Source organism: Rana temporaria, chromosome 3 (genome assembly GCF_905171775.1).
Source record: "Rana temporaria chromosome 3, aRanTem1.1, whole genome shotgun sequence".
Classification (NCBI taxonomy): Eukaryota; Metazoa; Chordata; class Amphibia; order Anura; family Ranidae; genus Rana; species Rana temporaria.
This window is the reverse complement of record NC_053491.1, coordinates 493,441,240-493,454,700: the sequence shown is the minus strand read 5'-3', so window position 1 is coordinate 493,454,700 and position 13,461 is coordinate 493,441,240. Positions and strand designations below refer to the sequence as shown.

General features: G+C 47.4%; 1 protein-coding gene across 1 annotated transcript; it reads right to left on the bottom strand.

Moving 5' to 3' along the window:
- Positions 1-270: 270 nt before the first annotated feature.
- LOC120933828 (C-reactive protein-like) lies at positions 271-13,015 on the bottom strand. Its single transcript, XM_040347227.1, has 3 exons — positions 12,942-13,015; positions 10,372-10,433; positions 271-1,062 (listed from the first exon to the last, which is right to left on the bottom strand). The coding sequence occupies exons 2-3, from the start codon at positions 10,427-10,429 to the stop codon at positions 413-415; spliced, it is 708 nt and encodes a 235-aa protein (XP_040203161.1). The 5' UTR covers positions 10,430-10,433; positions 12,942-13,015; the 3' UTR covers positions 271-412.
- Positions 13,016-13,461: the final 446 nt, after the last annotated feature.

Genomic DNA, 13,461 nt, shown 5'->3' with positions numbered 1-13,461 from the left:
TACTAAATTTGCCAAATTTTATAACAGAAACAAAGAAAAATTATTTTTTTTTACAGAATTTTCAGTCTTTTTTCTTTTATAGCGCAAAAAATAAAAAACCCAACGGTGATTAAATACCACCAAAAGAAAGCTCTATTTGTGTGAAAAAAAGGATGAAAATTTCATTTAGGTACAGTGTTGTATGACTGAGTAATTGTCATTCAAATTGTGAGAGCACCGAAAGCTGAAAATTGGTCTGGTTATTAAGGGGGTTTACGTGCCTAGTGGTCAAGTGGTTAAAAAAAAAAATGATGTGGTGTTCCCCCCAAATATCCATTCCAGACCCTTCAGGCAGCAATAAGAGCCTGGTGTTGATTTTAACCCTTCCCTGCTCTATCCAAAACCAAAAGAAAGCTTTGACTTTTTACATACACTAATAACACGGTGTACATACTGAGCTGACGGACCCCCCGGACTTGCATTGAAGTTTGGGTTGAAGAAGAACTTCTCCTTTCATTTCATAGACTAGAGACTTCCAACTAATGACATTTCCATAGCGGTCACCAGAGATGACTTTCTGGATGTCTCTTGGAGTCAGGACAAAATCCCACATGTGGACGTCACTTATTTCTCCAACAAATGACAGTTGAGATGGAGAATATCCCCCATAACTACTCTTAATATGTCCCAGAACAATGCTGGTTTCACCATCGATAGAAAACCCTTTTGATAAGACTTTTCTGGGGTAGATCTTTCCATTGACCCAAAGTTGGACCACTCCAGTGTCGGAGTCCCAGGTCACACAGATGTGTCTCCAGTTCAAGGAATCCGAGTCTGTCCTAATATATGCTTGTTGTACATTTACAGCTACATAATAGAGGTTTGGAGACTTTGAGAAGAATACAAAAGCATTTTTACTTTCTGTAGTAGCGAGAGAGAAGAGACTGTAACCACGTGAAAGATCACTGTAGGAATTTAGACAGACGCTGACTTTCTGCAACGGCTTTGTAATTGTAGGTTTCAGAATCACATCATGATCTGCGCTGCCTTCTATGGGGAAGATGAACACTTTACCCTCCAAGTCTGGAAAACAAAGAAAAACATAAAACACATTACTGCTGCAAATCAATGGATATATATAAAGTGTACTAAAGGCCGAAACTTGTTTTTTTCTCATCATGGATAGAGTACAGATACCTGAATTTCCTGTCAGGATCTCCGAGTGGAAATGTATTCTTAAGCCTTGTACACACGGTCGGACTTCAAACAAACTTTTCCGTGGATTTTTGTCCGAAGGGAGTTGGCCGGGCACACCCATAGCATACACACGCTCGGACTTTTCTTCAAACGTTCCTAAAACGTTCCCAAAATCACATGTTTTTTTCTGCTCTTTACCGCCACCCTTTGGTCAACTTCTGCTATTGTTGGTTGATTTTAACATTGGTTCTGGGCATGCGTGTTTGCACTTCGGAACAAAAGTCCAATGGATTTCTGTACACACTATAGGACTTTGCACCGTAGGACTTTTGTTGAAAGTTTGTCCGTTTGCAGAGCAAACTTTTGTCCGATGAAAAGGAAAAAGTTTGTCCGATGGATCGTACACACGGTCAGATTTTTTGGAAAACCTGCTCAATTTTGAAATTTGTTGGAAAAAGTCAGATCGTGTGTACGGGCCTTTAGACAGTTGGGAGATTTCTCTTAAGCCTCGTACACACGATCGGATTTTCCGACAACAATTGTGTGATGGAAGGGTTTTGTCGGATAATCCGACTGTTTGTGCGCTCCATTGGACAATTGTTGTTGCAATTTCCAACAACAAATACATTTTCGGACACCAAATGTGTGCCGTCGGATTATCCGATCGTGTGTACTCAAGTCCATCGGGAAAATGTCCAAAGTACAGACACGCATGCTCCGAACCAATGCTAACCATAAGACAACATTAGCAGAAGTTGCCCAAAGGGTGGCGCTAAAGAGCTGAAAAACACATAGTTTTGTGTATGTTGGCTGAAAAAGTTCTGCCGTCTGTATGCAGAACACGTTCACGGCCAACGCCCTTCGCACACAATTCCACAAATTTGTCCGATGGAAATCTGATAGTGTGTACGAGGCTTTAGTCTTCTGTTTCAGTCAGTTTAGGTGTGTGAGGTAGAAGTTCTGGGCTTATGTATATGCGGACAGGTCTCTGCGGTTATCCAACTCTTGGAGGCCACCAGGCAGGTAGGTCTTTTAAATTCTTGAGCCCTGGGCCATAGTAAAAAGACGGCCACAAGGTGGCTCTATAGATCCGGGAGGCTGTCTTTTTACGGCCTCTGGTCCTCCTGCCACTGGAGGCGTACGCGTGCCCGGAACGTCACTGAGATGCCGATGCGCGTGCTTGCTGCCCGCGATGTCCGCCAGGTACCCACGATCGGCAGTGACAGAGCCAGGGACGTGAAGCTCTGTGTGTAATGATGGGGTGTAAACACAGAGCTCCACGTCCTGTCAGGGAGAGGAGAATGATGCTGTGTACCTTGTACATAGGGACAACCATTGATTACCTCCCCCAGTCAGTCCTCTCCCCCCCACAGTAAGAATCACTCCCAGGGTACATGTTTAACCCCTTCCTCGCCCCCTAGTGTTACCCCCTTCCCTGCCAGTCACATTTATACAGTAATCAGTGCATATTTATAGCACTGTTCGCTGTATAAATGTGAATGGTCCCAAAAATGTGTCAAAAGTGTCTGATGTGTCCGCCATAATGTGTAGGCCCAATAAAAATCGCAGATCGCTGCCATTACTAGTAAAAAAATTCTATCCCCTATTTTGTATCCGCTATAAGTTTTGCGCAAACCAATCACTATACGCTTATTGCAATCCCCCCCCCAAAATATGTAGAAGAATACGTATCGGCCTAAACTGAGGAAAAAAAACATTTTTTTTTTTTAAATAAAATTGGGATAATTATTATAGCAAAAAGTAAAAAATATTGTGTTTTTTTTTTAAATTGATGCTTTTTTTGTTTATAGCGCAAAAAAAAAAAAAAAACACAGAGGTGATCAAATACCACCAAAAGAAAGCTCTATTTGTGGGGAAAAAAAGGATGTCAATTTTGTTTGAGAGCCACATCGCACGACCGCGCAATTGTCATTTAAAGCGACGCAGTGCCGAAAGCTGAAATTTCATCTGGGCAGGAAGGGGGTATATGTGCCCAGTAAGCAAGTGGTTAATTGGTGAATGAGAAGTGCTGTGATTAGTTTATATTGTTAAAGGAGTAGCTTCAAAGTTTATATTGTTAAAATAACTGTGTGGACTCAACCCAGCTTGACCCCTCCACTAGTGCTGGCCAAGTCCCAAAGGCAGCATGCCTACCTTACAGAATCAAATACAATACTCTCCAAAATATGCCAATTTAGAACCTTGTTTATTGAACATATGCGAAAAGCTAATGGAGGTGAGATTTAACTGTAATGCCTACCACGACTCCACTGCTGCCACCTGCAGCACCGGGGTTGGAAGAACACCCCAATACAGCAGAATTGGCTCACAGCACAGCCAAGCCGAGACAGAGACCGCAATTTGACACTGAGGCCTTGTATACACGACCGAACATGTCCGCTGAAACTGGTCCGTCGGACCAGTTTCCGCGGACATGTCCGACCGTGTGTAGGGCCTACCGGACAGTTTTCCGGCCTAGCGGACAGGTTTGCAGCGAACAAAAGTTTCTTAGCATGCTAAGAAACTTGTCTGCTGGAAGCCTGTCCGTTGGACATGTCCGATGGTTAGTACAACTCATCGGACATGTCCGCTGGCCCGAAATCCCGCGCATGCGTCAAATTTATTTGCATGCGTGGAAGCATTGACCTTCCGTGTCAGAGAACATCGGTGTCGTATAAGTCACCGCGTTCTCTGTCCGCAGGGATTTTTGTCTGATGGTGTGTACACAAATCAGACCAAAACCTCCCAGCAGACATGTCCGATGAAAACGGTCCGTGGACCGTTTTCATCGGACATGTTCGCTCGTCTGTACAAGGCCTCACAATCAGGATCAGAGTCTAACTACACTCTGATCTACATTTAAATTTGACTCGCACCGGTACTGCAAAGTACATGGGCACTACAATACAGTAGGTGCACGCGATATTGTGTCAATCTCGCTCCCTTTCTCGGCGAGATTGAGCACCTACGAGCCCCATTGCGGGAGCCAGCGCCGAGCTGGCTTGCCGCGATAGAGACAAAGCCGTCATAGAAGCGACGGGAGATCCGACTTGGATTCCCGCCAATTCTACACGTGTGCGGCGTTTGTTATGAATCCTGAGGGGGAAGTCCCCGCTGGATTTTAAATAAAAATCCGGCATGGGTTCCCCCTCAGGAGCATACCGGGACCCTTAGGTCTGTTATGGGTTGTAAGGAGAGCCCCCCCTACGCCGAAAAAATGGCGTAGGGGGTCCCCCTACAATCCATACCAGACCCGTATCCAAAGCACGCTATCCGGCCGGCCAGGAAAGGAGTGGGGACGAGCGAGCGCCCCCCCCTCCTGAGCCGTACCAGGCTGCATGCCCTCAACATGGGGGGGTTGGGTGCTCTGGGGCAAGGGGGCGCACTGCGGGGCCCCCCCACCCCAGAGCACCCTGTCCCCATGTTGATGAGGACAGGGCCCCCTCCCGACAACCCTGGCTGTTGGTTGTCGGGTATGCGGGCGGGAGGCTTATCGGAATCTGGGAGCCCCCTTTAATAAGGGGGCCCCCAGATATCGGTCCCACCCCCATTCACCTGGAGAAAAAATGTTAAAGTCAATAAACACAACACAAGAGTTTTTAAAATAATTTATTAGTCTGCTCCGGAGGCCGCCCCTGTCTTCTTTAGCTCTGTTTACCAGGGGGGGCTTCTTCTTTGACATCTTCGGGTGGGGGCCGCTCTTCTCCGCCGTTCGGTTCTCTTCCACCGCCGGGGGGGGGTCGCTTTTATAAAAGCGCCCACTCCTCGGTGGGTTTCCTCCGACGTCTTCGGCGGGGGGTGGTGTGCTTCTTCTTCCGCTATCCGGGGGGGTCTTCTTCGGCTATCCGGGGGGTCTTCTTCACTCTCCGGGGGTCTTCTGCTATGTTCGCCGCTCTCCGCTGTTGACTCGGCGCACCCCGGTTCTTGCTCCAGCTGTCCGGTGCCTTCTCCTTCAGCGCTGAACGTCTATCTTCTTCTTCCGTGCTGTGACATATTCTTCTTCTTCCGGGCTGTGACGTCATCTTCTTCTCTTCTCCCGATGTTGACACGCCGGCTCTTCTCGCTGAAATGACGGGTGCGCGGCTTGCATCGGACCTATATAGGCCTCACAGTCCCATCATGCTCTGTACCTACCCATGTGATACCTACCCACGTGGGTAGGTATCACATGGGTAGGTACCAGAGCATGATGGGATTGGGAGGTCTATATAAATCCGATGCAAGCCGCGCACCCGTCATTGCAGCGAGGAAAGGCGACGTGTCAACATCGGGAGAAGAAGAGAAGTGAAGAACATGACGTCACAGCACGGAAGAAGAACTCACAGCACGGAAGGAGAAGAAGACGTACAGCACGGAAGAAGAAGGCACCGGACAGCGAGAGGAAGAACCGGGGTGCGCCGAGTCAACAGCGGAGAGCGGCGAACATAGAAGGAGACCCCCGGAGAGTTGAGAAGACCCCCCGGATAGCGGAGAAGACCCGTCGGGATAGCGGAAGAAGAAGCCCCCCCGCCGAAGACGCCGGAGGAAACCCGCCGGGGGGTGGGGGCTTTTTTAAAAGCGACCCCCCCCGGCGGTGGAAGAGAACCAGACGGCGGCCCCCACCCACCCGAAGACGTCAAAGAAGAAGCTCCCCCTGGTAAAAGAGCTAATAAAGAAGACAGGGGGAGCCTCCGGAGCAGAAAAATAAATTATTTTAAAAACCCTTGTGTGGTGTGTTTATTAACTTTGACATTTTTCCTACAGGTGAATGGTTAGGGGTACGATGTACCCCATATCCATTCACTTAGGGTGGGGGGCCGGTATCTGGGGGCCCCCTTATTAAAGGGGGCTCCCAGATTCCGATAAGCCTCCCGCCCGCATACCCCGACAACCAACGGCCAGGGTTGTCGGGAAGGGGCCCTGTCCTCATCAACATGGGGACAGGGTGCTCTGAGGTGGGGGGGGCCGCAGTGCGCCCCCCTGCCCCAGAGCACCCAACCCCCCCATGTTGAGGGCATGCAGCCTGGTACGGCTCAGGAGGGGGGGGGCGCTCGCTCGTCCCCACTCCCTTCCTGGCCGGCCGGGTAGCGTGCTTTGGATACGGGTCTGGTATGGATTGTAGGGGGACCTCCTACGCTGTTTTTCGGCGTAGTGGGGCTCTCCTTACAACCCATAACAGACCTAAGGGCCCGGTATGCTCCTGAGGGGGAACCCATGCCGGATTTTTATTTAAAATCCGGCGGGGACTTCCCCCTCAGGATTCATAACAAACGCCGCACACGTGTAGAATTGGCGGGAATCCAAGTCGTATCTCCCGTCGCTTCTATGACGCGCTTGCTGGGATGTGCTGTCACTATTCCAGTGAGTGCGAGATGTCGGCGAGATCTCGGCACCATGTCGCCGAGAATCAGCGCGATGCTGTCGTGCTAAAAACACAATATCACAAACACCTACTGTAGCTAACAACAAAACAATATTAAACATATGAGCAGAGGAACCCCCCGAGAAAGCACTCTGGACACATGAAGTGGTCGGCTTTAATTGTTTTTACTACTACTACTGTAAAGAGAACAATCAATCAGAGAGCACCTGGATAAACATTCTTTTATAAAAGTCTGACTACTTTGCACTTGTGAGGGTTCAATCTCCTCCTCCGCGGGGTAAGTGGTGTCTCTGATCAAAAACAGTTCTCCTAATGCCTTGTACAGACGAGCAAACATGTACGATGATTTCTGTATGGTGGCTGTACTCACCATCATACAGAAATCTGCGCGTAAACAATACGCGGGGCGTGGCCGTGCCGTCGCCGCGACGATGACGCGGCGACGTGGGCGGCCCTGCCAGTTCAATGCTTCCACGCATGCGTCAAAGTCATTCGACGCATGCGAGGGATGGCGGGCGCTCGGACATGTACGGTAAGTCTGTACAGACGACCGAACATGTCCGAGCGGGCAGGATTCCAGCGGGCTGTTTCGAAACAAGTTTGGAAATATTTGCCCGCTGCAAAAAGGCCCGGCGGGCAAATGTATGCTGGAATCCTGTCCGCTCGGGCCTACACACGACCGAACATGTCTGCTGAAACTGATCCGCGGACCAGTTTCAGCAGACATGTTCGGTCGTGTGTACGGCCCATAACACTTCCCACACACTTCTCACACACTTCCCACACACTTCCCACAATCTCTTATGCCCCGTACACACGATCAGAAATTCTGACAAGAAAAGTCCAATGTGAGCTTTTGGACGGAAATTCCGACCGTGTGTACGCTCCATCGGACTTTTGCTGTTGGAATTTCCGCTAACAAAAGATTGAGAGCGGGTTCTCTATTTTTCCGACCGAAAAAGTTCCTATCGTAAATTCTGTTTGTTTGTATGCAATTCCGACGTGCAAAAAAACATGCATGCTCAGAATCAATCAGAGGAGCCGAACTGCCTATTGAACTTCATTGATCTCGGCTCGTCGTACGCCTTGTACGTCACCGCGTTCTTGACGGTCGGAATTTCGGACAAGATTTGTGTGACCGTGTGTATGCAACACAAGTTTGAGCCAACATTCCGTCAGAAAGAATCCACGGTTTTCTTGTCGGAATTTCTGATCGTGTGTACGCGGCATAAGGCTTCCATCTTCCATCTGCAGGCTCCAATCCCAAGAGCCCACCACCACCAATCATTTATGACTCAGTTGGGTGGAGATCAGTGCTCTCTGCTCTCTCTCCGTCTCACGACAGGTTCATGCAGTGTGGTCCCATCATTTTAGGGTCACATAATAATCGTGGCTCTTGGTGCCATAGCAATGAGTCATTTAATGTCAACTTTATATAGAGCGCTCAGTAGGGTACTTAAGGCCACTGGAATGAATGAAAAGATGATGTGCAGCAGGGGGGGGGGGTTGTTGTCTGGATTAAACTCATGGAAGAGCAGGCGTACGGCTTCGTACGCCTTCGGATCTTAGATGCAATACTTTGGCGTCCGCTGGGTGACGTTCTCGTCGTTTTCCGCGTCGGGTATGCAAATTAGCTATTTCCGACGATCCACGAACGTAAGCGCGGCCGACGCATTCTCTTACGTCGTCTCTAGTCGGCTTTTTCCAGCGTATAGTTAAAGCTGCTATTTTGCGACATATAGGTAGACTTGCCATGTTAAGTATGGCCGTCGTCTGTGAATCAGGATGGACGTAAAATTACTTCTAAGTTAAAAAAAATGACGTCCTAGCGACGTCATTTAGCGCAATGCACAGCGGGAAATTTCGGGACGACGCATGCGCAGTTCATTCGGCGTGGGAACACGCTTCATTTAAATGAAACCCGCCCCCTAATCGCTGATTTGAATTCCGCCGCCAGAGATACACTACGCCGCTGTAACTTACGGCGCAAAATCTTTGAGGATTCGAAATTCCGCCAGGTAAGGTACGGCGGCGTTGCGTATCTCTGATACTCTGCGCCCATCTATTTCTCTGTGGATCTGGCCCCAAGTCTTTATCATAGTCATCCATTGTGGGACACATTGGTTGTTCGGGGGCCTGCTGCTACATAACTGGGTAATAAGGGCTAAGCTATTGACTGCTGGTTAAACATCTGCAAAGATGTTTGCAGGTCGTATCACCTACCTTCCGGTTCCAGAGACCCTAGGAACACTAATATTCATATTCACAGGTTGTATCACCTACTTTCTCCTGCCAGAGACTTATGCCGCGTACACACGACCGCTTTTCGTGTTGTAGAAAATGCAATTTTTTTAATGTCATTATCCACTTAAGGACCGCCTAACGCCGATATATGTCGGCAGAATGGTGCGGCTGGGCACAATCACATACATGTACGTGATTGTTAAATGCCAAGCCGTGGGTCACGGGCACGCGCGCGACCCAGTCCCAAGCACCGTGGCCGCGGGACCCGATCGCCGCCGGAGTCCCGCGATCGGTCCCCGGAGCTGAAGTGTAAACACACCTCCCCTGTTCTTCGTTGTGGCGCTGTCATTGATCGCCTGTTCCCTGATATAGGGAAAGGCGATAAATGACGTCACACGTCCAGCCTCGCCCTCTTACAGTTAGAAACACACATGAGGTCACACTTAACCCCTTCAGCGCCCCCTAGTGGTTAACTCCCAAACTGCAATTGTCATTTTCACAGTAATCAATGCATTTTTATAGCACTTTTTGCTGTGAAAATGACAATGGTCCCATAAATGTGTCAAAAGTGTCCGATGTGTTCGCCATTATGTCGCAGTCACAAAAAAAATCGCTGATCGCCGCCATTAGTAGTAAAAAAAAAATTAACAAAAATGCCATAAAACTATCCCCTATTTTGTAAACGCTATAAATTTTGCGCAAACCAATCGATAAACGTTTATTGCGATTTTTTTTTTACCAAAAATAGGTAGAAGAATACGTATCGGCCTAAACTGAGGAAAAAAATGTTTTTTAGATATTTTTGGGGGATATTTATTATAGCAAAAAGTAAAAAATATTGCATTTTTTTTTCAAAATTGTCGCTCTATTTTTGTTTGTAAAAACTGCAGAGGTGACCAAATACCACCAAAAGAAAGCTCTATTTGTGGGAAAAAAAGGACGTCAATTTTGTTCGGGAGCCACGTCGCATGACCGCGCAATTGTCAGTTAAAGCGACGCAGTGCCGAATCGCAAAAAGGGGCCTGGTCCTTTACCTGCATTTTGGTCTAAAGTGGTTAAAAACGATCGTGTGTGGGCTTCAGAGCATTTTTCACAATGTAAAAAATGGGCATTAAAAATTTGAACATGCTCTAATTTTTCACGTAGTTTTTAAAGTCGTAAAAAATGGTCATGTGTGGGCTTTAATGACATAAAAAAAAAGGCGCATTCTCAGAAGCAAGTTATGAGACGGGAGCGCTCGTTCTGGTAAAACTAGCTTTCGTAATGGAGATCGCACATTCATCACGCTGTAACAGATAGAAAAGCGCAAATCATCTTTTACTAACACAAAATCAGCAAAAGCAGCCCAAAGGGGGGCGCCATCCGAATGCAACTTCCCCTTTATAGTGCCGTCATACGTGTTGTACGTCACCAAGCTTTGCTAGAGCATTTTTTTCGCGATCGTGTGTGGGCAAGACCGTTTTAATGATCGGGTTGAAAAAAACGTTTCTAGACCATTAAAACCGTAATTTTTTACAACCCTAAAAACGGTCGTGTGTGCGCTGGATTAGGATCACCGACAGTAATTTTGTTCCAGTCATATCACCTACCTTCCTGTGCCCAAGACGCCGGCATCACCACCAAGAACAGCAGCACACACAGCTTCATCTCCCTGAATAACAAAAATCAATTATTCAATTATTAGATGAAATGTTGTGAATTCCTTCTCAGCAATATTTATATACTGTATTAGAAGAATAGAGTGCTGCTCAGTACTGTGAATAGATACAACCGATCAGAAATCAAAATCTCAGACTAAGCTTGATATTTAGGCATAGCCAGCAACCAACATGGCGGCACTCTACTTACTCTACCCCACCACAACCATCATCCCATCTTCCCCAACTAAGCTCAGCCACTCTCAACCTCTTCTACACAGGACCTATGGTCAGACCAATACAGAAGAAGGCAGAAGGAGGCACAGAAGAGCGGGCTGCGCCGCTGCTAGTAATTGAGCTAACACAAAGATAGCGGCGGCCAGCCCTGAAGGAGAAGGCACCGGAGAGCGAGCGGGAGAAGAACCGGGGAGCGCCGAGATGACATCGGAGAGCGGAGAAGATGGAAGAAGACCCCCCAGAAAGTGGAGAAGACCCCCGGAGAGCAGAGAAGATCCCCGGAGAGAGGAGAAGACCCCCGGAGAGCGGAAGAGAACCAGACGGCAGTGAAGACCGACACCCCCCCCCTTGAAGAAAAAGGCCTCCCCTCGTAAAAGAGCTAAAGAAGAGAGGGGGGGGCCCCCAGAGCTGACTAATACATTTCTTAAAAAACCCTGTGTCGTGTGTTTATTTTTATTGAAACTTTGCCTCCAGGTGAATGGGTAGGGGTACGATGTACCCCATATTCATTCACCTAGGGTGGGGGGCCGGTATCTGGGGGCCTCCTTATTAAAGGGGGCTCCCAGATTCCGATAAGCCCCCCGCCCGCAGACCCCGACAACCAACGGCCAGGGTTGTCGGGAAGAGGCCCTGTCCTTATCAACATGGGGACAGGGTGCTCTGGGGTGGGGGGGCCGCAGGGTGCCCCCCTGCCCCAGAGCACCCAACCCCCCCCATGTTGAGGGCATGCGGCCGGTACGGCTCAGGAGGGGGGGGCACTCGCTCGTCCCCACTCCTTTCCTGACTGGCCCGGGCAGCGTGCTTTGGATACGGGTCTGGTATAGATTGTGGGGGGACCCCACGCCGGTTTTTCGGCGTAGGGGGGTTCTCCTTATAACCCATACCAGACCTAAGGGCCTGGTATGCCCCTGGGGGGGAACCCATGCTGTTTTTTTATTTAAAATTTGGCATGGAGTTCTCCCCCTCAGGATTCATACCAAACGGCGTGGCTAGAATTGGCGGGAATCCAAGTCGGATCCCCATCGCTCCTATGACGGCTTTGTCTCCATCGCGGCAAGCTGGCTCGGCGCTAGCTCCCGCGATGGAGCTCGTAGGTGGTCAATCTTGCCGAGAAAGGGAGCGAGATTGACACAATATCGCGGTCACCCACTGTACTTTAGTAAATGAAAATATCTTTTAAAATATATTTTTTCCCATCCATGGACCTTCTTCCAAGTTTCTGGAAAAATGTGTTCTGATCCATAGAAGTGAAAACTGTCATGGCATGACTGACTATCTGCTTTTCTCTGTTATTAGTACATTCCATTACATGTCACCCTCCCAGAGAATGATCTGTCACTGTCAGTCTTAGTTACCATACCCATTCATTATAAGATTCGTCTGAACCAATCTCATTTTATCGTTTTTATCATTTTTAACATTTTAAAAAAAAAATATAAACATATTTGGTTTGTACATACGCCAAAAATCATGTACATTACGTTATTATATGACGTTTCTTGATTATAGTAATGACAACAAATTGTCTATCATAGAATTGTTCCAGGGCTGCCTCTGATTTGCACTGTGTTTCCAAAAGAAACCTGAGGGAGATATGGAGTCTGACCTTCTGAAAACGCTGAAGTCCTGGCTGTCATTCTGATCCTCTGGCTTTATCTGGAATGAGTATACAGATAAGGACTTCTGTCTTTTTTTCAAAAACTAGGGAACCAACATACAGCCAGTCAATTAGAACATTCAGAAGAGGAGGTCAGCGGTGGCTTCTCCTAAGTTTGTCTAATGATAGGTTTATCATCCATACCAGATAATCATTATCGTTATTTCATGTTCAGCAAACTCTGTGGGCAGTCAGAATGTCATTTGTTATGTGGAAATGTTCCAGCTGGAATGTGTGCGAACATCTCCATGTAAGGGAATGTTCTGCATCAGATCGGCTGACTCTATCTATCTATCTATCTATCTATCTATCTATCTATCTATCTATCTATCTTATCTATCTTATCTATCTATCTATCTATCTCTCTATCTATCTATCTATCTATCTATCTATCTTATCTATCGTATCTATCTATCTATCTTATCTATCTATCTATCTCTGTATGTATCTATCTCTGTATCTATCTATCTATCTATCTATCTATCTATCTATCTATCTATCTATCTATCTATCTATCTATCTATCTATCTATCTATCTATCTATCTATCTATCTATCTATCTCTACACAGATAGAATGATAATAGACAAAGTGTATAGAAAATTCCTACAAATAAAGTAACATCTCACCTTAAAATAAGACAGCTGGAATACGGGACTGCAGAGGAAAGATCGCACGCGCTTCTCCTTCCAAGTATATAAGCCGCGACTCCGTGTGATGGAATTTCCAATTCCATTATAAGATGTGGCTCTGAGCCCCTCCTAGGATGGAACATCCCTCCGATGCCATCATAAGATGTGATTATGCCCCCCCCCCCCCTAAGATGGAACATTCCTCCGGTTCCATTTAATTAATAGGAATAGTTTACCCTTATACCTGTTATAAACGTTCATACATAATCAGCCTTAAATTACTGACTTTTCTAATTGTCAGTAGACATTGGCCCAGATTCAAGAAGCAATTGCGCCTGTGAAACCCTAAGTTACACAGCGCAATTGCTTACTTGCGTAGCGAATGCTCCTGATTCAGGAACATCGCTACGCCGACTGCAGCCTAAAATATGCGCGGCATAAGGCTCTTATGCCCGCATATCTTAGGCTGCATTCTTGCAATGGCCGCTAGGTGGCGTTGCCGTTGTGCTCAGCGTAT